This window comes from Triticum aestivum, chromosome 3D (assembly GCF_018294505.1).
Source record: "Triticum aestivum cultivar Chinese Spring chromosome 3D, IWGSC CS RefSeq v2.1, whole genome shotgun sequence".
In the NCBI taxonomy this organism is placed as follows: Eukaryota; Viridiplantae; Streptophyta; class Magnoliopsida; order Poales; family Poaceae; genus Triticum; species Triticum aestivum.
Window position 1 is genome coordinate 581,366,109 of NC_057802.1, and position 24,813 is coordinate 581,390,921.

General features: G+C 45.7%; 1 protein-coding gene across 1 annotated transcript; it reads left to right on the plus strand.

Annotated features, from left to right (window-relative positions):
* Positions 1 to 22,459: 22,459 nt before the first annotated feature.
* LOC123075614 (G-type lectin S-receptor-like serine/threonine-protein kinase SD2-5) lies at positions 22,460 to 24,785 on the plus strand. The gene is made up of 2 exons (XM_044498175.1): positions 22,460 to 22,723; positions 23,382 to 24,785. The coding sequence occupies exons 1-2, from the start codon at positions 22,460 to 22,462 to the stop codon at positions 24,783 to 24,785; spliced, it is 1,668 nt and encodes a 555-aa protein (XP_044354110.1).
* The last annotated feature ends 28 nt before the right edge of the window (positions 24,786 to 24,813 follow it).

Consider the following 24,813-nt stretch of genomic DNA (forward strand, 5'->3'; position numbering starts at 1 on the left):
GTATAGTTGAGAGTCCGAGCTGGACACTCTTATGACCCGGCCGGGACTCTAAGGGCTGCTGGGCGTCAGCCTCCCTATATAAAGGGACGACCCGGCAGCTGTTTAGGGACGACAACAATCTCATCGAGAGCCGGGCATAGCAGTTTAGCTCCCTGGTGATCGTAACCCTAATCAATACCACCTCAAACTGGACGTAGGCTTTTACCTTCACCGTAAGGGGCCGAACCAGTATAAACCCTCGTGTTCCTTGTCCCGCATTAACCCCTTCAAGCTTCCTAGTTGCGATGGCTCCACGACTAAGTCCTAGCTCGAGGACATCTGCCGTGACAATTCCACGACAATATCAATCTTGGAACTACTTCAAAACACACATCGTCACCTCGCCCTTAACTAGTTTCTGTTCATTCTGCAACTCCCGTTTTGAGTTACTACTCTTAGCAATTGACCTAGTATCAAATACTGAGGGGTTGCTATAAACACTAGTAAAGTACACATTAATAACATGTATATCAAATATAACTATGTTCACTTTGCCATCCTTCTTATCCACCAAATACTTGGGGCAGTTCTGCTTCCAGTTACTAGTCCCTTTGCAGCAGAAGCACTCAGTTTCAGGCTTAGGTCCAGACTTGGGCTTTTTCACTTGATCAGCAACTTGCTTGCCGTTCTTCTTGAAGTTCCCTTCCCTTTGTCCCTTTACTTGAAACTAGTGGTCTTGTTAACCATCAACACTTGATGCTCTTTCTTGATTTCTACCTTCGTCGATTTCAGCATCGCGAAGAGCTCGGGAATTACTTTCGTCATCCCTTGCATATTATAGTTCATCACGAAGTTCTAATAACTCGGTGATAGTGACTAGAGAATTCTGTCAATTACTATCTTATCTGGAAGATTAACTCCCACTTGATTCAAGCAATTGTAGTACCCAGACAACCTGAGCACATGCTCACTGGATGAGCTATTCTCCTCCATCTTGTAGGCAAATTACTGTGAGAGGTATCATACCTCTCGACACGGGCATGAGTATGAAATACCAATTTCAACTCTAGAAACATCTTATATGCTCCATGGCGTTAAAAACATTTTTGAAGTCCCAGTTCTAAGCCGTAAAGCATGGTGCACTTAACTATCAAGTAGTCATCATACCGAGCTTTTGTCAAAACGTTCAAAACGTCTGCATCTGCTCCTGTGCAGCAATGAGGATAAACCTCAGATCACGGACCAAGTCCGCATCATTGCTACTATCATCTTTCAACATATTTTTCTCTAGGAACATATCAAAATAATAATAAACGGGGAGCAACATCGCGAGCTATTGATCTACAACATAGTTATGCAAATACTATCAGGACTAAGTACATGATAAATTAAAGTTCAATTAATCATATTACTTAAGAACTCCCACTTAGATAGACATCCCTCTAATCATCTAAGTGATTACGTGATCCAAATCAACTAAACCATAACTGATCATCACGTGAAATGGAGTAGTTTTCAATGATGAACATCACTATGTTGATCATATCTACTATATGATTCACGCTCGACCTTTTGGTCTCAATGTTCCGAGGCCATATCTGCATATGCTAGGCTCGTCAAGTTTAACCTGAGTATTCTGCGTGTGCAAAACTGGCTTGCACCCGTTGTAGATGGACGTAGAGCTTATCACACCCGATCATCACGTGGTGTCTAGGCACGACGAACTTTGGCAACGGTGCATTCTCAGGGAGAACACTTTTATCTTGAAATTTAGTGAGAGATCATCTTATAATGCTACCGTCAATCAAAGCAAGATAAGATGCATAAAAGATAAACATCACATGCAATCAATATAAGTGATATGATATGGTGGCCATCATCATCTTGTGCTTGTGATCTCCATCTCCGAAGCACCATCATGATCACCATCGTCACCGGCGCGACAGCTTGATCTCCATCGTAGCATCGTTGTCGTCTCGCCAACTATTGCTTCTATGACTATCGCTACCGCTTAGTGATAAAGTAAAGCAATTACAGGGCGATTGCATTGCATACAATAAAGCGACAACCATATGGCTCCTGCCAGTTGCCGATAACTCGGTTACAAAACATGATCATCTCATACAATAAAATATAGCATCATGCCTTGACCATATCACATCACAACATGCGCTGCAAAAACAAGTTAGATGTCCTCTACTTTGTTGTTGCAAGTTTTACGTGGCTGCTACGGGCTGAGCAAGAACCGTTCTTACCTACGCATCAAAACCACAACGATAGTTCGTCAAGTTAGTGCTGTTTTAACCTTCTCAAGGACCGGGCGTAGCCACACTCGGTTCAACTAAAGTTGGAGAAACTGACACCCGCCAGCCACCTGTGTGCAAAGCACGTCGGTAGAACCAGTCTCGCGTAAGCGTACGCGTAATCTCGGTCCGGGCCGCTTCATCCAACAATACCACCGAACCAAAGTATGACATGCTGGTAAGCAGTATGACTTGTATCGCCCACAACTCACTTGTGTTCTACTCGTGCATATAACATCAGGAGTAGGATTCCCCCCCCCCCCTTCCAAGTAGTAGGAGTAGGAGTCAAGGAAAGGGGAGAGAGAAGAGAAGGAAGGAGGGGGCGCAGCCCCTCTCCCTAGTCCAATTCGGACTAGGCCTTGGGGGGCACCCAGCCTCTCCTCTCTCTTTCCCCTAAAGCCCAATAAGACCCATATAGTCCCCGGCGAATTCCCGTAACTCTCCGGTACTCCGAAAAATACCTGAATCACTCGGAACCTTTCCGATGTCCGAATATAGTCTTCCAATATATCGATCTTTACGTCTCGACCATTTCGAGACTCCTCGTCATGTCCCCGATCTCATCCGGGACTCCGAACTACCTTCGGTACATCAAAACACATAAACTCATAATATAACCGTCATCGAACTTTAAGCGTGCGGACCCTACGGGTTCGAGAACAATGTAGACATGACCGAGACACCTCTCCGGTCAATAACCAATAGCGAAACCTGGATGCTCATATTGGCTCCCACATATTCTACGAAGATCTTTATCGGTCAAACCGCATAACAACATACGTTGTTCCTTTTGTCATCGGTATGTTACTTGCCCGAGATTCGATCGTCGGTATCTCAATACCTAGTTCAATCTCGTTACCGGCAAGTCTCTTTACTCGTTCCGTAATACATCATCCCGCAACTAACTCATTAGTTACAATGCTTGCAAGGCTTAAGTGATGTGCATTACCGAGTGGGCCCAGAGATACCTCTCCGATAATCGGAGTGACAAATCCTAATCTCGAAATACGCCAACCCAACAAGTACCTTCGGAGACACCTGTAGAGCACCTTTATAATCACCGAGTTACGTTGTGACATTTGGTAGCACACAAAGTGTTCCTCCGGTAAACGGGAGTTGCATAATCTCATAGTCATAGGAACATGTATAAGTCATGAAGAAAGCAATAGCAGAATACTAAACGATCAAGTGCTAAGCTAACGGAATGGGTCAAGTCAATCACATCATTCTCCTAATGATGTGACCCCGTTAATCAAATGACAACTCATGTCTATGGCTAGGAAACATAACCATCTTTGATCAACGAGCTAGTCAAGTAGAGGCATACTAGTGACACTCTGTTTTTCTATGTATTCACACAAGTATTATGTTTCCGGTTAATACAATTCTAGCATGAATAATAAACATTTATCATGAAATAAGAAAATAAATAATAACTTTATTATTGCCTCTAGGTCATATTTCCTTCACCGGGGGGTAACCGGAACCCCCCGGGGAGTATAATGGGCCATATGGGCCTTAGTGGAGAGAGAGAGGGGCGGCCAGGGCAGGCCGCGCGCCCCCTCCCTCTTGGGTCTGAATTGGACTAGGGAAGGGGGGCGGCGCCCCCCTTTCCTTCTCCCTCTCTCTCCCCCTTCCTTCTCTCCTACTCCAACTAGGGAAAGGGGGGAATCCTACTCCCGGTGGGAGTAGGACTCCCCCTAGGGCGCGCCATAGAGAGGGCCGGCCCTCGCCTCCTCCTCTCCTTTATATACGGGGGAGGGGGACCCCATAGACACACAAGTTGATCTCTTAGCCATGTGCGGTGGCCCCTCCACAGATTTCCACCTCGATCATATCGTTGCAGTGCTTAGGCGAAGCCCTGCCTCGGTAACTTCATCATCACCGTCATCACGCCGTCGTGCTGACGAAGCTCTCGCTCGACACTCAGCTGGATCTAGAGTTCGTGGGACGTCACCGAGCTGAACGTGTGCAGATCGCGAAGGTGCCGTATCTTCGGTGCTAGGATCGGTCGGATCGTGAAGACGTACGACTACATCAACCGCGTTGTCATAACGCTTCTGCTTACGGTCTACGAGGGTACGTGGACAACACTCTCCCCTCTCGTTGCTATGCATCACCTAGATAGATCCTGCGTGTGCGTAGGATTTTTTTTGAAATTACCGCGTTCCCCAACAGAGGAGACCCAGTTTACCTCCCAATTCAGATATCAAAGGAACACAAAAGTTTATGTTTGAATGATTCACCAAATGAGCAATCTTCAAATTGAGGATGTACATATTCTAAGCTATTTTACTTTCACATTTCCTGCAATACTGAAGTGCCAATATGCTGGTTTTCATTATAAAATTGGCTAAGTTACTCTAAAATAAGCGAAACATTGTGATTATGATGGTTGTCATTTGTTTTAATACTCGAACATATCTTTAGGCAACTGGCAAATTTCATTTCACCATTGAGATGCGGAAAGGTATCATTCATGGGACTTCCATGCGCAGGTCTATATATTTTATTTTCCCTACTTCAAAGATGTATCAAGAACAATTCCAATATAGTCATAAATAGGTTTTATCTCTCATAGGATATTAGGTAGGGATTTAAGGTAATATACTCTTACAAATGTAGAAACGATGTGAGTAGTGATGTTGTCTGCACCATCAATACACCATGTTCTAACTTAACTGGAAGCAACTGCAAGCTGTTTTACATTGGACATTACTACTTAGTTATTTCCTTTTTGATTCGCTTCACTAGCTAATATAGTGTATTATTTGATTATTTCATAATGAGCATTTTAACATGTTTGGCGTGTAACACTAATTGAGGAATTATTTCACATCAACCTATTGCCATATTATTGTGTGTATGGAGATGATTTGTAGCCTACCTTTTGATGTGCATATGGAGATTATTTGTAGCTTAAGAAAGCTTTATGTAATATTCAACCAAAAAAAGGCTCCTCTAATATGCACTACAAATCACAAAGGGATAGATAGATGAAAATTCCCCTCCATCCGATGTCAGTTCACTAAAGCAATCAAGTGTACAATCAAATGCCAATGAAGTAAAATCAAGTAAAAAACTTACTTATGATTGAAAGGGCAAAGGTGCTGCCATACAATTGAGGATAGAAGAGAAATCAAGATTGCACATGGGGGTGTTTGTGTTTATTCTTTTAGTGCTCGTGGAGATTGTTTAAGGCTGTTGCCTTGATAACCCCATACATATGGTGTTGCTACTTAAAACACCGAAGTTAGAAATCATGTATGGTCTATTGTTATTGTGATTCATCTAATAGCTGATGCAGTCATTTATGCTGCTATATGTTCTTTCACATTATACTTCTAATAACAAGTACATGTCTTATGTTTTCTTAACCCATGAAGTTTAGTTTTCTATTGTTAATACTAAGAAACCCATTTTGTATGAGACTCTCAAGATTCATGCCATTATTTATATAACCTAGACAGGGTGGCGCGCTCCGCCACACCTGGCTAAAGGACTGAGACTTTAGGGTGGCCTGGTCCTTAGAGGTTGGTGGCCTGATTTCCTATGTGGCTGGTGGCTTGTCTATTTTTTTCTGGAAACAATCAAAATGAGTTGTATGCTGCTAGCTGCGGATGGAAAAATACATGGTTGAACTCGAGTACATCTGCACCCACTTCAAAAAACACAATTTTTAAGTGTCATAAAAATCTGAAAATTATTGCACAACTACATCTTCACATTCTACGTGTGCGCTGAAAGTTTCAAAGAAAAATAATTGTTTTCGTATGCAAAAGAGACAAAAAATTGTGTCATGGAATGCTATTTTCAACCATTGAAAAATTTCTTTTTTGTGGAGGCAAAGTAAAATGATGTATTTGCTCAAAACTTTGTGTCGCCCACATATTTGTGCGGAGATGTAAGTGAGAAATTTTGTTTTGAAAATTTTCATAACATTTAAAAAGACATTTAACATGCATTTCTAGATATGGGTTCATATGCACCTACGTTCAGGTAGTGCGTACTCGCTGTGGATGTGGTAACCTGGTGTGCTCCGGTATGACACCTGGTGGGCATGTTTTCATCCAGCCTAGTCCCGTGTTACGCAAAAAGACAGGTGTGAATCCCCACAGCACGCCAGCACCCACGGAAAGGACCCATAAGCCAGCCACAGTGATGCTCGTGATGGCCTGAGAGCTGTCCTAGACAGCCAGCACTGGCGGAGCTATGTTGAGGCCGAGGGAGGCCACTGCCCCCAGCCTTGGACCAAATTCTGAATAAAATATTTGGGGGAGGCCTTACATGAGAAACATTTTAGCAATTTGCATCCCCAAACACTCATGTTTTGGCCTTGCCCCCCTCCCCATCCCCAAGCAATTTGTACGAAGCTCCGCCCGTGACAGCCAGGCATAAATTAGCAGAAGATTCCTACCATTTTAACTTAGTGGACGGGCACGGCAACGCGGGGCGGCATGATCTTGTATAATATGAGAAGCATGCCCCTATAGGGGGTTCAAACAACACTAAAAGTACGGACCCATAGAAAGCGCCACAATCAAACTTGGGATTACATTGGGTTAATAAACATGATATGCTCAAGTATTTTCCTTACTGACAAGACATGTTGGCAGGCGCAAGTTGTTGTCCGCCGCTGCTAAATTTGGTAAACTTTGAAATGGTTAGGAGTGGGTTTGCAAAATATAGCAATGGCACACTTGTATAATTGCCCAATATATACTGAAACATGGAGTACCAGGTCGACTTTACGCACCCGCCACTGTTGTTTCTATCCCACGGCTAATTATGTGAAAACTCAGGAGTGGTGGGTGACGATTACTGCCAACCACTGCTGACCTTTTAGCAGTGGCCGACGCTTTTTTGCACCAGCCGCTGGAACTTTCCCGAAATAGCTACAAGAGGTCCCTGGATGCGCCCGCCATTAATGTTACCCCACCTATAAGTATTTTTCCAGTAATGGTACATGTTTTCATCATCACTAAAATAGATAATGTTGTCAGATGGATGCAACTCTTCGCTTTTGGCATTGATGTTTTCATTCGATTGGAAGGCTGGTCTCTCAATGTATAATGTTGACTTCATATGCATTTTTTAACTCGCTTATTTCATAGATTAATTAGAAGGCTGGTCTCAATGGATAATGTTGACCCTATATGCATTTTTTAATGGTTACTACCCGGAGAGGAAAGTGATTCAGATTATGAAGTTTCCGAGAGGCGCCTAAGGCTAAGAAAAGGTTAGGGAAAGAAGAAGACAACAAGATTATGGCAGGCAACCAACTCATCGAGTAAAGGCTTTCACGGCGGGTTGACCAAAATGAGGGTCCCAAATGGCATGAGCAATAGGTCTTACGTGTAAAGGATCATGTATCCAGCCTTGCCAAGCTACATGAAACAGATTTCCGGACGTGCATAGAAAGATTATTGCTAACTGCCCAAAGTGAGAAGCAAAAATGTTCTGATAAAGACGTTCATCGGTAATATCATCATGACTTTCGAAATCATGTGCGGTTCAGAGTGTTTCACGCGTTAGCTAGGCCCCTGATCCGCGTAGACCAAGGGCGAACACTCATCGTTTACGGCATGGACTACCAGGGTATCTAATCATGTTCGCTCCCATGCTTTCGCACCCCGACGTCGGTAGGGACCCAAAGAGCTGCCTTCGCTCCTGGGCTACGCTCTTTCAATGGTTGACAGGAGAGGGGGACGGGCAAGGATGATCAGACTGCTTGGTTCGGTTCGTCAGAGGAGCGCACAAAAAAAAATCCAGAAAAAACTCCGCAACCTATGCTCTCATTGCAACGGCAGGAGTTTTCAGAGATTATGCCCAGCGTCACATGACACCACTTCATTGTATGCAACACGAGGAACCGATCAAGAAAGACGAAGCATGCTTCACAGCGGTTCTGCGACAGGCAGGGCAGCCAGGTGAACATAGGCAGGTTGACCCTACTTTCCAATTTCGTAGATAGAATAGTTCTAGTAGAAGGTTAACCCGGCCGCCAAGAAGCATTCGTCTACGGCACTTAGAAGGCCTCTCGCTTATTTCACAGATTAATTAGAAGGCTGGTCTCAATAAATAATGTTGACTTCATATGCATTTTTTTAACTCGCTTATTTCACAGATTAATTAGAAGGCTGGTCCCGATGGATCATGCGGGATGCTCTATTCATAATTGGTGCCATCTTTATAATATGCAAAGTGTTGGTAGGTTTTGATCTATCTTGCATCTTGAGAATTAATGATCATATTTCCTGAAATTCAATTGTTAGATACACCTATCCGTGGAAAATTTGTGTAGGTCAGATGTGGTACAAGTTGCACAGAATATTTGTAACTAAACAAAAAAATCCCAAATATTTTTATGTTTCTTTGATTAAAATGTGCTCAAGACTGACGGGCGCGACAAGGTGTGCTTTTATGATCTACTCCCTCCGTTTGTAAATATAAGATTTTTTTTAGAGATTTTAATACGAGCTACATACGATAGACATATTTTAGAGTATAGATTTACTCATTTTGCTTCGTATGTAGTCTATTAAAATATTTAAAAGGATTTGTATTTAGAAACGGATGGAGTAGCGTATAGTTTAAGAGTGAGGCCAGGGAAAGAAATCGTTCCAGAGATACAAGAAAAATCAACTTAAACGATCTTGTCACATTAATGATTCGGAAAGGGAGCTTGACCAATAATTCCACACGCGACATGTACGTGACAACCAAATTCATCAACTATTTCCCTTCGATGGGTCAATGATGTGGAATCTGCAGAAGGGGATCTTGCCTGTGTCCAACCATAACGGGCCCTTCTAAATTTAGGAGGATTTACTTGTTATAATCTCAATCAATTTTCAGGCCAGTCTTTTTCTTTTCTTTTTTTTCTTTTGGCGGGTGCTGGACAGTTTTTAAAGGTGGAAGTGTGCTGTGGCGTGAAGTCGCAGATCTATACCAAATTGTAAGGGACCGAGAGGCTCCTTGCCTTCCTCCCCGAGAGCTTCGCCTCCCTGGTAAGCAAATAATATATGCATCTTTATATGATTATTATTATTAGATTAGAAATCTTTTACCGTCACTAGTAGAAAAGAGGGCTTTGGTTCAGGCCGGGTCAGCCCATTAGTCCCGGTTCAGTCCAGAACCGGGACCAATGGGGCACTGGTCCCGGTTCGTGAGGCCAGGGGCCTGCCGGGCCTCGTGGGGGCATTGGTCCCGGTTCGTCTGGCCCTTTTGGTCCCGGTTGGTGGGACAAACCGGGACCAATGGGCCTCGCTCCTGGCCCACCACCATTGGTCCCGGTTGGTGGCTTGAACCGGGACCACAGGCTGCCCTTTAGTCCCGATTCATGCCACGAACCGGGACCAATAAGGTGCCTATATATACCCCTCGCCCGCGAGCAGAGCACTCCAGTGCTCTGTTTTTCTCTGGCCGACGAGGGGAGGGCTTTGTGGTGCTCTAGATCACCTCCTATGCACATGAGGTGTTCGATGAAATGCCCGAGCCACAGTAGTTAAGCTTTCTTCTCTCGAAGCTCGACCTCAAAGCTCCATTTTCCTCGAGATTTGTCTAGGTTTAGCGGCCCGTCAAGTCCCATTCCCGTCTTCACCGTCGTCGATCGCCCGCGCCGATCTCGTCGCCGGCACCACCGTGGTGAGCCTCTTGTTCTTATCTTCTTTCTGAAAAAAAAAATTCTTACTTTAGATAGATACTTGTCTAATTTTCTTACTATTGTGTTGCTTGTTATTATATAGTGCGATGGTTTTGGTATCCACCCCCGTCGGCCCTCATCCTGTCTATGTTTCGGATGTGGTATATATTATCTTTATAACTATTGGTTCATTTATTGTTTATGAAAATTGTGCCGACCAACGTGACATAGATTTTATTTATCTAGGAGGTATGTGAACCGGAAATTCCAACCGACCCTATTGTCGAGAGGTTAAATTTAGTTGAAGAAGAAAACAATTTCTTGAAGGAAAAAATAAAAAAATGAGGAGGAGAAGATGATATTGGAGTTGCATGTTGCGGATGACGTCGATAATCACAAGATCAAGATGGATGTAATGCGCTTGAAGATTAGAAAGATTAGAAAATATGCCATTCATACCGAGGCTTGGTATCATTATGCCGTTGGATCAATTGTTACCTTGGTTGCGATTATGATCGCATTTGTTTTCGCATTGAAATGTTTTACATAGTTTCAATGTATGGTTTAATTAATTAGATGCTCTGGAGAGCTATATGTTGTTAGATGAGAACTATGTATGTACTTTGGTTTTAATGTGATGATGAACTTCTATTAATTTGGTCACTTAATTATCTATTCATGATGTTTTGTAATGGTTTTTGACACACTTAATTATATATAATGCACGCAGATGAACCGGCAATGGATGTACGGTGACAGACACACCTCCGAGTACATTAAGGGCGTGCATGATTTCTCGAAGTGGCTGAGGCAAACAAGCAGAATGGTTTTATGTGTTGTCCATGCCCTACATGTGGGAATACGAAGTCTTACTCTGACCGGAAAATCCTTCACACCCACCAGCTTTACAAGGGTTTCATGCCACACTATAATGTTTGGACGAGGCACGGAGAAATAGGGGTTATGATGGAAGACGTCGAAGAAGAAGAGGACGATGACAACTATGTGCCCCCTGAATACGGTGATGCTGCAACGGGGGAAGCTGCTGAAGATCAAGAGGAAACAGACCATGTGCCTAATGATGCTGCAATGGGGGAAGCTGCTGAAGATCAAGAGGAACCAGTGCCCGATGATGATAATCTCCGCCGGGTCATTGTCGATGCAAGGACGCAATGCGAAAGTCAAAAGGAGAAGCTGAAGTTCGATCGCATGTTAGAGGATCACAAAAAAGGGTTGTACCCCAATTGCGAAGATGGCAACACAAAGCTCGGTACCGTACTGGAATTGCTGCAGTGGAAGGCAGAGAATGCTGTGCCTGACAAATGATTTGAGAAGCTATTGAAAATATTGAAGAAGAAGCTTCCAAAGGATAACGAATTGCCCGATAGTACATACGCAGCAAAGAAGGTCGTATGCCCTCTAGGATTGGAGCTGCAGAAGATACATGCATGCCCTAATGACTGCATCCTCTACCGCGGTGCGTACAAGGATCTGAACGCATGCCCGGTATGCAGTGCATTGCGGTATAAGATCAGATGAGATGACCCTAGTGATGTTGACGGCGAGCCCCCCAGGAAGAGGGTTCCTGCGAAGGTGATGTGGTATGCTCCTATAATACCACGGTTGAAACGTCTGTTCAGAAACGAAGAGCATGCCAAGTTGATGCGATGGCACAGTGAGGACCGTAAGAAAGACGGGAAGTTGAGAGCACCCGCTGACGGGTCGCAGTGGAGAAAAATCGAGAGAAGGTATTGGGCTGAGTTTGCAGGTGACCCAAGGAACGTATGTTTGGTTTAAGCGCGGATGGCATTAATCCTTTCAGGGAGCAGAGCAGCAATCACAGCACCTGGCCCGTGACTCTATGTATGTATAACCTTCCTCCTTGGATGTCCATGAAGCGGAAGTTCATTATGATGCCAGTTCTCATCCAAGGCCCTAAGCAACCCGGCAACGACATTGATGTGTACCTAAGGCCATTAGTTGAAGAACTTTTACAGCTGTGGAATGGAAACGGTGTACGTACGTGGGATGAGCACAAACAGGAGGAATTTAACCTGCACGCGTTGCTGTTTGTAACCATCAACGATTGGCCCGCTCTCAGTAACCTTTCAGGACAGACAAACAAGGGATACCACACATGCACGCACTGTTTAGATGACACTGAAAGTATATACCTGGATAAATGCAGGAAGAATATGTACATGGGCCATCGTCGATTTCTTCCGACCTTCTTTGAATGCCTGCTCAGTATGAAGGTCCCGACTGGCTTCTCGTCGAATATAAAGGGAATAATAAATATGCCAGAGAAAAAGTTCCAGAACCTAAAGTCTCATGACTGCCACGTGATTATGACGCACCTGCTTCCAGTTGCATTGCGGGGGCTTATATCGGAAAATGTCCGATTAGCCATTGTGAAGCTATGTGCATTCCTCAATGCAATCTCTCAGAAGGTGATCGATCCAGAAATCATACCAAGGCTAAGGAGTGATGTGGCGCAATGTCTTGTCAGTTTTGAGCTGGTGTTCCCACCATCCTTCTTCAATATCATGACGCACGTCCTAGTTCATCTAGTCGACGAGATTGTCATTCTGGGGCCCGTATTTCTACACAATATGTTCCCCTTTGAGAGGTTCATGGGATTCCTAAAGAAATATGTCCGTAACCGCGCTAGGCCAGAAGGAAGCATCTCCATGGGCCATCAAACAGAGAATGTCATTGGGTTTTGTGTTGACTTCATTCCTGGCCTTAAGAAGATAGGTCTCCCTAAATTGCGGTATGAGGGGAGACTGACTGGAAAAGGCACGCTAGGAGCGGACTCAATAATATGCAGGGACGGGCATTCTTGGACTCAAGCACACTACACAGTTCTACAGAACTCTACCTTGGTGACCCCGTTTGTCGATGAACACAAGAACAGTCTGCGCTCCAAACACCCGGAGCAGTGTGACGACTGGATTACATGTGAACACATCAGGACTTTCAGCAGTTGGTTGGAAACACGTCTCAGAGGTGCCACCACTGTTTGTGATGAGTTGTACTCGTTGTCCAGGGGACCATCTTCGAATGTATTGACTTACAAAGGATACGAGATAAATGGGAACACATTTTACACGATCGCCCAAGATCAAAAGAGCACCAACCAAAACAGCGGTGTCCGCTAGCAACCGAGAGGGGAAAGGACACATATTATGGTTACATAATGGACATATGGGAACTTGACTACGGACATGATTTTAAGGTCCCTTTGTTTAAGTGCAAATGGGTCAATCTGTCAGGAGGCGGGGTACAGGTAGACCCACAGTACGGAATGACAACAGTGGATGTGAACAATCTTGGGTACACTGACGAACCGTTCGTCCTAGCCAATGATGTGGCACAGGTTATCTATGTGAAGGACATGTCTACCAGACCGAGAAAAAGAAAAGATAAGGAAGCGAATACATCATACGATGAGCCAAAGCGCCACATAGTTCTTTCAGGAAAAAGGGACATTGTGGGAGTGGAGGGCAAGACAGACATGTCTTAAGATTATGAAAAGTTTCATGAAATTCCTCCCTTCAAAGTCAAGGCTGACCCAAGCATCCTGATAAACAATGAAGATTATCCATGGTTACGGCACAATAAGCAAATGAAACAAGCGAAGAAAAAGTGAAGACTTTCTCCGCAACTATTATGATGATACCATGCCAACTTTGTAACAGACGAGTATGATACCATTGTCCGTTTTGTACACGAAGTGCATCCAGTTTTTGCCGTAACCCTCTCAACTTTCTTGCACATGCTATGTGGATGAAATGATGATATCATGCCAACTTTCAACCTTTTCAGAGTTCATTTGAAATGCTTTTCAATTTTAGGGTCTTATACCTCAAAATAATCAGTAAATGCATGAAAAATGGTGCATGAAAAATAACAAATAAAATAAATAAGTAATTAGAAACAAAATAATATAAATTTTAATAAAATATATAAGTAGAAACAAAATAAAATAAACTTTAATAACATAAATAAAATTTATGAAACTAAAATTATCAAAGTATTTTCTGTTCAAAACATTATAAGCAACCTCTAGTATTATTGAAACTAAAATTATATAAAATTAATGCAACTAAAATTATCGAAGTATTTTCTGTTCAAAATCATTGAAAGCAAAAAGAATTTTCATAAAGAACTTTTTTTGTTAGAAACTTTAATAGCAAAAAGAATTATCATAAAGTAAAATAAATAAGTAATTACAAATAAAATAAAATAAAATAAATAAGTTTTTTATTGAAAGTAGAAACAAAACAAAATAAATAAAGCAAAAAAAACAAAAAACAGGCAGAAAATAAAAATTATGCCACCAACTGGGCCACCACGGCCTGAATACGACTAGAAACCCATCCGTGGGCTAGGATTCAGGCCCGCAGAAGGCCCAGTAGGCCTACAGGCATGTACAGAGAGGTTAGGCCCGTAAGCCTGCTTTAGAGAGGAGCTCGACAGCTCAGGCGCACTGCGCCTTATAAACAGGTGCGGCTCTCTCTCAGCTAGCGAGGTGGGACTAAACTTCCACCACCGCGCCGCTGTGCAAGGCTTTCCGTCCCGGTTGGTGGCACCAACCGGGACTAAAGGGGGCCTTTGGTCCCGGTTGGTGCGATGAACCGGGACCAAAGGCCTGGGTATATAAGTAGCACTTAGGAAAATTTGACGAACTCATCGCCAGTTGCCCCGACGACGCCGAGCTCATCGACGCCGCCAGGCTGCCCAGATCGACGTCATCCGCTGTCCCGACGCCGCGCGCCGCCCAGACGCCGTCCGCGCGCCGCCCCGACGCCGTCCGCGCGCCCCCGTCGTCGCCCCTGCCCCGTCGCCGCCAGGCTGCCCCGACGCCGCCCGCCGCCCCCACCGACGCCATCGTCGCCGTCGTCGTCGCCCGCGCCCGTCGTCGCCGTCGCTACGGGGAAGCACCACGCCGGCTCCCGCAACCCGTTCATCCCCAAGGCCGTTCGTCCGCCGCCGCACCGATTCCGGCCGGCGACCTCGACCCCTCCCCGCGCTATGAGCCCCTGCCTCCTCCCCTTTCCTTCTCATTGCCGTCCCCGCACGCCATCCGTAAGCGCGCGCCACCGCCAACCATCGTCGCCGTCACCGACGACTGGCCTATTTTTCATTTTTTTTGTTACGATGTATGTATGTATGTATGTATGTATGTTCACTGTATAATGCTCTGTATATGCTGTATATGCTCATTTAAGAAAATGTTCATATGTAACATTTAAGAAAAAAAATGTATGTATGTTCATATGCAAAGAATTATTTTTGGATGAAATGAGATGAGATGAGATGTGTTTTGTGTTGGAGAAGAAAAGAGGAAGAAGGAAGAAGGAAGAAGAAGGAAAAGAGGGTCGAGGGGGGGGGTCGATATACCCCCTCCCCGATAACATTTTTTCCATGTATATATGCAAAAGTTACATTTTTAGAAAAGTTTTATATATCTAGCTAGGAAAGGAAGAAGAAGAAAAAGAATGAGAGGAAAAAGGAAAATAAGAAGAGGAAGAAAGGAGAAGAAGAGGAGAGGAAGAAGAGGAGAAATAAATAAGAAGAAGAAAAAAGAAAAAAAAGAAGAGGAGAAGAAGAAAGGAATAGAGGAGAAGAAGAGAAAATAGAATATTCTATTTTCTCTTCTTCTCCTCTATTCCTTTCTTCTTCTCCTCTTTTTTTTCTTCTTTTTTTCTTCAATCTTCTCCTCTATTAATATCTTCTTCTCGTCTTTTTATTTCTTCTTCGTCTTCTTTTTTTTATCGGATATGTCGTTGTCGATATACCCCATGTCCCGATAACTTCAACACGAGGGGGGGGGTTCGACCTACCCCCTCCCCGATAACATTATTTTCCCATGTATGTATGTCGTCGTTGTCGATATAACCCCCTCTCGGATAACTTCGACCGTGATAACTTATACCACGGGAGCACCCCCCGACCCTCTCGCTCGACCAAAACTCTCGAGGACACCCAAACCCTAAAAAAACGATGTCGGTCTCCTACCCCCTCCCGCCATGCCCCTACCCTTGAAGCGTTGCCGAGGCCACCCCAAACCCGGAATAAGCTAGGTCTACGTTTGCACTAATATATCCACCTGCTGTCATGTTTGTGTAATAATTGCCATGTTGTAATATTTGCAGAAACAATGGAGCACGGACGAGACGAGGAAGCAGAAGAGGTGTTGGGGGACATAATCTTAGCCGGAGGTGATGTCTTGTCGTATCTTAACGACAATGATGGTCTGGAAGAACAGGGTGAAGAAGCAGCTACGGTGATCGAAGAGTGGAGGAGGAAAGACATGATTATGATGGCTCCGGTGACCCAATGCTGGTGCAAGAAGGAGCCCGTGGTGACGGATCCGGTGACCGAACAGAGTCCGGCCAGGTAAATATATTAGTTAAGCCTGTGCTGACTAGCTAATTGATGCATTCATTGTTTTGATATGTACACATATTAATTAACTCTCGTCTTTCTTCTTTTTTCTAGCCCTCCGGATCGAGCACAATTTGGGTAAAGAGACGAGGCCCGAAGAGAAAGTTGCGCTCGGATGAAAGGTTTGAGATCACAGCAATCGCGCGCGACGGCCAACCGATTGAACCCATCCGGACAAAGGAAGCATTTGCTGCTTAGTGCGGGGTTCTTGTTAGGGGCAAGATCCCGATCAGCATCCATCAATGGTATAAGCCTAAGAAGGAAGACCCTGAGGTGTCTTATGTCAATGATATGCCGAAAGATGATCTTTGGACTGAGCTGAAGGCAAATTTCACCCTACCGCCAGAGGAGGATCCGGAGAAGCCAGTTAAAGAGCAATTAATCAAGTCTCGTGCTCTTAAGAAGATGGCAGACCTATTCAGGAGGTGGAAGAATGAGCTGAAAACGTTTGTCGGCAAAGAAGAGACACCAGAATTCATCGGCCGGTATGAGAAGATCAGAGATCACTGGCCCGCATTTATGGCCCACAAGACATCGGAAAAGAGTAAGAAGATGTCAGCGACAAACAAGAAGAATGCTGCGAAGAAGAAGCTTCACCATCGCACGGGGTCAGGTGGCTACCTCAAAGCCCGGCCTAAGTGGGCCAAGGCTGAGAATGATCTGCTTGATAAACGGATCGAACCACAGACAATGAACTGGCCAGACCGTTGCCGGACTTGGTTCTTCGGGGCTGGCGGAAAATTGGACCCTGTATCAGGGAAGTGCGTTTGGACGGACGAGCTTTTGAGAATACCAGTCAAGAGGCTTCAGCACTATATCAATGCAGCGCAGCAAGGGACGTTCGTTCCAGACAAAGAGAACGACGAGCTCACAATGGCCCTCGGGAATCCTGAGCATCCTGGATAGACACGAGGCACGCCAGGCTCCGTTCCGTGGAAGGCTGGTTTTCCGGACGCAAGCGGTTACAAAAGCCAGGAGAGGAGGAAAAAAGTGGAGCAGACCCAAATTCAGAAGCTGCACGAAAGGGTTCAAGCGCTAGAAGAACGAGACGGCAATCGACATGCCGAAACTACCCCCAAATCTACCCCGCCATCTCAGCGGAGAAGCAGCGTGGTTTCCACCGAGCTGCTTCAGTCGGAGCATGTCTTGACGGCTCCTGCTAGCTACCCCGTGGATGCTATCACGGAGTCTCAACATTGCCACCTTATGGCGCAACGGCAGAACTTCAAAGTCAAGGCGGCTGTTGGCTCTGTTTTACCTCCTGAACCCGGCGCAACCTACCACTGCCGGCCGATTGCAGAAGGATATGCTAGGGTGATGGTGGATGAAATAACGGAGGGATTTGAGGACCTCCAGCTTGACCACCCTACCGGTGAAGGGGAGACTCGGCTGGGTTCTGCTCTGAAGACTCCATGCCTATGGCGGAAGGAGCTCATTAACCTTCCGAACTGGACGCCTCCGACGAGTAAGGGCACTCCGCCTCCTCCTCCGCCTCCTCCTCCGGCGAGTGATCAGGGCACTCAGCCTCCTTCTCCGGCGCGTGGCGGCACTCCGCCTCCTCCTCCGGCGAGTGATCAGGGCACTCAGCCTCCTGCTCCGGCGCGTGGCGGCACTCCGCCTCCTTCTCCGCCTGCGCCGGCGCGCCAGAGTAGCCAGCCTCCTCCTTCTCCGCCTCGTCAGCAAGGGCGGAAGAGACCCGCCGCCGCTCCGGCTGCTCCGGCGCGTCGTAGTCCTTCTCCTCCGCCTCGTAAGCAAGGAAAGAAGACAGCCGCAGCCGCTCCGTCTGCTCTACCGATGGCTAGCAGTACAGCCAGAGGCGGGAGGCAATACAGATTCGGTCCTTCTCTGAAGACTCTAGAGAAGTTACCATACGAGAGGACCGAGGAGGAAACTATGAAGATCGTGCGAGCCGAAGTGACGAACTTCTTTGAAGGGGTGAAAGCAAAGAAACATCCACCTCCGGAGGAGAAGGTGGATCCGGTGAAAGCGAAGCGCACTCTGGCTGCCCTGACAAAACCACCAAAGTCTCCGCCGAGAGGCAACTATGAGCGCATTATTGCAAAGACATTTGCCGAAGCGGAGCGGTCGGGAAGTACTGTCAGTGATCAAAGGTTAAAAGAACGACGAGCTGGGAAAAAATTGCCCAGCTCGGCGAACAAGCGAACCAATCGTGTCCCCCGCTCAAGGTGTCTAGTGACATCGTCGCTGCAGATCCGAGGATGGTGCCCGGTTATAGCAATCTTGGAGATTACCTGCCCGACGATGTACATTATGAAATCTTGGAGGTGGACGAACACAAATACCATTACGGGAAGCCTCTCGTCAAAGATGAAAGATCTCTAACAACGATGATGCGAAGATTACATGATTGATACATGAAAATCCGCAAAGAGTCTGGGGGGAGGAATACTTTGACGCTGAGAGTTAAACCGGAGCATGACGTCGTTGGAATTGAACTGTTGAATGTTCCATTTGAGGAGTTCTTCCAATTTTTCAATCAAAAGGCCCTCGATAAATCAACGATCACTTGCTACTGTTTGTAAGTAGTACTACTTCTGTCATTAAGTCTCTCTATATAGGTCAGCTCTTTCATTGCATGTATTTATAATTATCCTCACTATATTATGCAGATTGAAGATCGCCGAATTGAAGAAAAGACAAATCGGTGATATTGGGTTCATTAACACAAATCTCATAGATGCAACTGAGGTTAAATATCATGCCGAAAATACCGAGGCCAACTTGCTACGATCGTTGGTAATAAATGAAAACAAAGATATAATACTCTTTTCTTACAACTTCAAGTGAGTGTTACTGTCTTGTGCATATTCGGTTTCCCTTATTAGTCCAGGTTATAGTAATGTAATTGATGACTTATGCATGCGTGCGCAGCTTCCACTATATTCTCCTAAAGATTAAGCTTGAGCAGGGAGTAGTAACCGTCTTAGACTCGAGACGAAAAGATCCCCAGGACTATGCAGACATGACTCAAATGCTCGAGAAGTAAGTTAAATCGATCATTATTCACCATATCAGCAACTTTGTTCATTTCCTGATATCAAGTAATTGTTTTCTTTGTCTGGCAGGTTTGGAGAAAATTCACCAAAAAGCTCCGGGACTGCCGAAGAAGCTGCAATTTAGACACCCGAAAGTAAGTACTATAGTAGCATGTTCCGCGCATCTCCTAGTGATTCAAGCGCTAGTTTCATCAATACCATTTAGCATGCTTGCTTATCAGTTTGATTGACCTCTATTTCTTGTAAAGTGGTTGTGGCAGGAACCCGGGAATAATTACTGTGGATACTACATTTGCGAGTCCATCCGCTACACGACCTGTGAGCGGGGCTACTCTGACGAACAATATGAAGTGCGTAAGCAATAATATTCACAATTTTATTTTATTACCATCATTTGTGTGTCGAGTTTCATTTATTCATATATATATGTATTGACCCCCTTCTTCAAATTAGATCTTTCGGATGCGGGATGAACTCCTAGCACCAGATCGTATGCGAGCAATTCAAGAGAAATTGGCGGCATTCTTCCTTGACCACGTGATCGCTGAAAACGGAGAATATTATGTGGACCCTGTGTTCTTACAATTTAACTAGGAGATTATATTGTAAGAGATAATTGTTGTATATATGTAGCCGGTAGTGTCGGATAGATATACGAGAACTTGTTGTTCGACCAATCTCTCGGAGAAGGAGAGGTGGTCGATATCACTTCTCTCTGTATGCATATGTTCATGACGATCTTCTGTTTCCTTTATTTGCGTACTAGCTAGCGTGTATAGTCCTCTCCATACGTATATAGTACGTAGCGTCGACCAAGCACGGAGATAAGAGAGGACACTTCTCTCTATTAATTAGCTAGCTAACACAATATATGAAACACCTAAAATAACCCCCCAACCCCCCCCTTTAAAAAAAACAAAAACCCCAGCCACTGAAATGCTGACGCGTGGATGCCTATTGGTCCCGGTTAGTGCCACCAACCGGAACCAAAGGCCCTCCTGCCTGGGCTCGCCGCACCGGCCACGTGGAGGCCCATCTGTCCCGGTTCATGTAAGAACCGGGACTAAAGGGTTAGGGCATTAGTAACGACCCTTTAGTCCCGGTTCAAAAACCGGGACAAAAGGCCCTTATCAACCGGGACAATAGGCCCTTTTTCTACTAGTGCGTACTACATTAACTTAATATAAAGCATTTATTTTTGTTATTATTCAATGGATCAGGTATGTCTATACTACTCTGCTACTCTATAATCGGTGCAGTATTTTTGTGTTTGATGGTCGAAACCCACACGCAAAGGGTAACATCGAATCAAATTTCTTTCAAGCAGCCTCGTCCACGGTCCCATTCCCCAATCGCCGCCCACCATCGGCGCATTATGGTGGAGGTGCCGGATGCTAGAGCAGCCTCAGACCCTAATGGTTTTGCCCGTGCCCACGGTGTCGGCGTTCTTGTCACCAGCATCGCCCGGTTCCTCGTTACCCATGGTTCCTTGGTCCGGTACGCCTGACGTCTCCGCGGACTACGAGGGCTCATATTTAGGCTATAGAGATGCTCTTAGTCGTTCCGCTGAATGGCTGCACGGCACCTCGCTGATGTCAACCTCGAGTCCTCGACTCCACCGGCTCGCCGGTAATACGTTGCATAGCCAACTTGTATCCAGCTACCCATCGTTCGGGCTAAAATTTTGGGAAAAAAATACCTCTTCTTAACCAACTAGAAAATGCTTAACAACCACATAAATCAACGGCTGGATAAGATTTCATACTACACACTTTAGCAGTAGTAATATGTACCGTAAAAAGGGAAAATGCTCTGGAGGTCCCGTCAGTGTGCTGCCCTCACTGATATTCCTACCTTCATCTGTCACCGGGATCAACAAATCCGTTATTTGTTCGCTATGGCCTCCTGCATGCTCGCGGCCAGAGGCAGAGTGTCGATTTTTCAGATTTTTTTAAAAAATTTGTATCTTTTTCAAATTTACCATTCACCCGAGTGCACCTACACCCGAGAGCAGCCACACCTTTCTCCAAGTAGAGGTAGCCATCGTCCGAGCTTGCCATGTTCAACTCAAATAATTGTCGGAATTTACTGCATCCATCCCGAGCATATAACGGTTGGTATAGATTACAGCTTCTCGGGTACCCATGAGCCGCCATACGTTCGGCGTCAAGTAAAAAGTCTATTATATTATCGTTCTTTTCCTCTCACTAACCATCATCATTATCATCATCATCATCATCATTATCTACTACTGCAGAGGCATGGATCCCCGGTGTTCCACGGGCTTGGTTGTAATGTGGATGCTTGCGGTAACCAACCTCTGGATGGCCTGCAAAGGTACTACTCAAAGACAATTCCTGCTGCCAGGGTTCAGGGCCTCTCCGGATGACTACCTCGACAAGAACAGGATCTTCCTCCTGTCCAACGGCTCTGTTTTCGGGTTCGGTTTTGTTGGCGCGCCAGAGAGCACGGCCGACAACACGACCTTCCTTCTCGCCGTCGTCCACCTAGGCACCACTTGTGTCGTCTGGGTCGCCAACGCCGACTCACCCGTCTCTCCTTCGGGGAGTAGCTTCGTGTTCGACAAGGATGGCAACGCCTACCTGGAGTCTGCCGCAGGACCCACCATCTGGATCGCCAACACCTCTGGCGAGGGCGCCTCCATGCGGCTGCTGGACTCCGGCAACCTCCAAGTGCTCAACGGAGATAGCAACTCGCCTTCTCTGTGGTCCAGCTTCAAGTACCCAACCAACACACTCGTTTCAGGCCAGAGCTTCATCGACGGCATGCCGCCCCTCAAGAGCATGTCGTACAGGCTTGAGATCAAATCGGGGGACATGATGCTGTACTACACGGGGCTGGAGAAACCAATGTTTTAAATAGCGGGCTATTGCCAAATAGCGGCGGACCTTAAAATCAGCTATAGCGGGCTATAGCGGGATATTTGTACATGAGACCATTTAGTGGTACCCTAATGAAAAGGCTATATAGCGGGCTATAGCGGAGCTATAGCCGGCTATTTAAAACATTGGGAGAAAACCCAGCCCTACTGGTCTGCGAGCATGGATCCCAGGCTGGTCGCCGTCAAGGAAGGTGCCATATACTGTGCGAACCTCGGCTCAGCTTCCTGGAACTTCTATGATCAATTGGGGTCGCATGTATCTCATCTTAACATTTCATATGGTGAGAGTGATGCTGATGCCGGCGCCAACGAGACGCTGACTACTGCCGTCCTCGGTAACGATGGATCCATCTCGTTCAGCGCCCTGCCGACTGGGAGTGGCCGGAGCACTCTCCCATTGGGGATTCCGCCAGACTCGTGCGACGTGCCCGCGAGCTGCGGACCGTACTCCATCTGCATCAACGGGACAGGGTGCCATTGCTCTTCGGCCCTGAGCTCCTTTCCAAACTGCAACCTGTAGGAATTGTGGGCTATGCGGTCTATCCTTTAATTCCTCTGCCTTTTTCATGGTGCCGCTCACAATGCATGTTGAGGCTAGAGGGTAGGGACCTATTTATAGACTCCACCTCCAGGTGATTTATTATTCCACCTGTTTCCGGAAAGGTCTGTATGACTCCTGTGCAATGTTACCAACCACGATAAAACATGTCAGTTTTCCGAGTCTAAATTTACTAGTCCCTAACACACATGTGTGAGTCATGTGCCATGATTAGATTGTATGTGTGAGATCAGCTTCCAATCTTAATCATGTGAGTCAACAGCCTGCAGAGCCGATCCTGCAAAACAAACCCAGCTCTTCCACCCTGTGATGTCCCCGGAAAAATACGTACGTACATATAAATTCCAGTAGAATCGATCACTTATTAATTCCTCTATTGTATTCCATCACGGTCGTCCTCGGCACCTCGAGTATTATTTCCTCAAGTGAAATTCCGCATCAATTATTCCCCATCACAAACATTAATAATACGAGTAATTCCATGTTGACTTAAATAATAACCATGTTGAATAAATGTTGAAAGCCACATAAAAATCCAACTGAGTTTCAGCTAGCTCAACTCGACAGTGGAGTTGGGTACATCGGCACAAGCTTCGCCTCGCCTGACGTGGCCAAGACCAACATCACAGGATGCAAGGACACCTGCATGGCCAATTGTTCGTGCGTTGCGATGTTCTTCAACCAAACTTCAGGTGACTGCTTCCTCTTTGATCAGATTGGTAGCTTGCAGAAGAAAGCTGGGGACAGAACTGTTCTTACAACTTTTGTCAAGATACCTAACCATGTCTCAGGGCAAGGTGGGAGGCACACCGTTATTATTGTTGCCACTGTAGTCGGACCTTTGGCATTCATAGGGGTGCTTATTTATGTTGGTCTCTACATATATCGATGGACATCAACACAAGATCAAGAGGAAGGTTATGGGTATCTCCACACGATGGCTGGAGCGCCGACACGATTCACTTACAAGGAGCTCCAAGCTGCAACGAACAACTTCTCCGACAAGCTTGGCGAGGGAGGATTTGGATCAGTGTACCTCGGAACGCTCCCAGATGGGAGCCACATCGCTGTGAAGCAGCTGGAAGGTGTTGGCCAAGGGGAGAAAGAGTTCCGGTCTGAGGTGACAATAATTGGTAGCATCCACCACATACATCTAGTTAAACTCCGAGGTTTTTGTACCGAGGGGGTGCACAGGCTCGTTGCTTATGAGTACATGGCAAACGGATCTCTGCATAGGTGGATTTTTGCTAGTGAAGAAGATGATGCTCCAGTTCTGGACTGGGATACGAGGTTCTACATCACGCTTGGAACAGCAAAAGGTTTGGCATATCTTCATCAGGATTGTGAGTCAAAGATCATACACTGCGACATCAAGCCTGAGAATGTTCTACTCGATGATAACTTCACTGCAAAGGTATCGGACTTCGGCCTTGCCAAACTGATGAGCAGAGAGCAAAGCGAGGCCTTCACAACACTGAGGGGCACACGGGGCTACCTTGCACCCGAGTGGATCACCAACTGTGCGGTCTCGGATAAGAGCGATGTGTATAGTTATGGGATGGTCCTGCTTGAGATAATTAGCGGGCGGAGGAGCTTCAATCGTGTGGAGGTCTCAGAGAAAGCCCATTTCCCACCCTTCGCCTTCAAGAAGATGGAGGAAGGTGATATTTGCACTATCTTCGATGCCAAGCTCAAGTATGATAGAGATGATGATCGAATGGATAGAGCGATCAAGGTTGCTCTATGGTGCATCCAGGAAGATTTCCACCAGAGACCTTCCATGTCAAAAGTTGTCCAGATGCTTGAAGGTGTATGTGATGTGCCTCGTCCACCGACATCCTCACAAACTGGATCCATGTTCCATGTGACTGGTCACAAATCAAGTGGTGCAATACCTTCAGCTGTGCAGCTCTCTGAAGCTAGATGATAAAAAAAAGATTGTGTATATTGATGTT

Excerpts from the sequence above, each read along its gene's own strand:
- LOC123075614 (XM_044498175.1), top strand. The coding sequence starts at position 22,460 with ATGGATCCCAGGCTGGTCGCCGTCAAGGAAGGTGCCATATACTGTGCG. Across the intron at positions 22,724-23,381 it reads TTCCGCCAGACTCGTGCGAC|CCACATAAAAATCCAACTGA; the intron begins GTGCCCGCGAGC and ends AAATGTTGAAAG.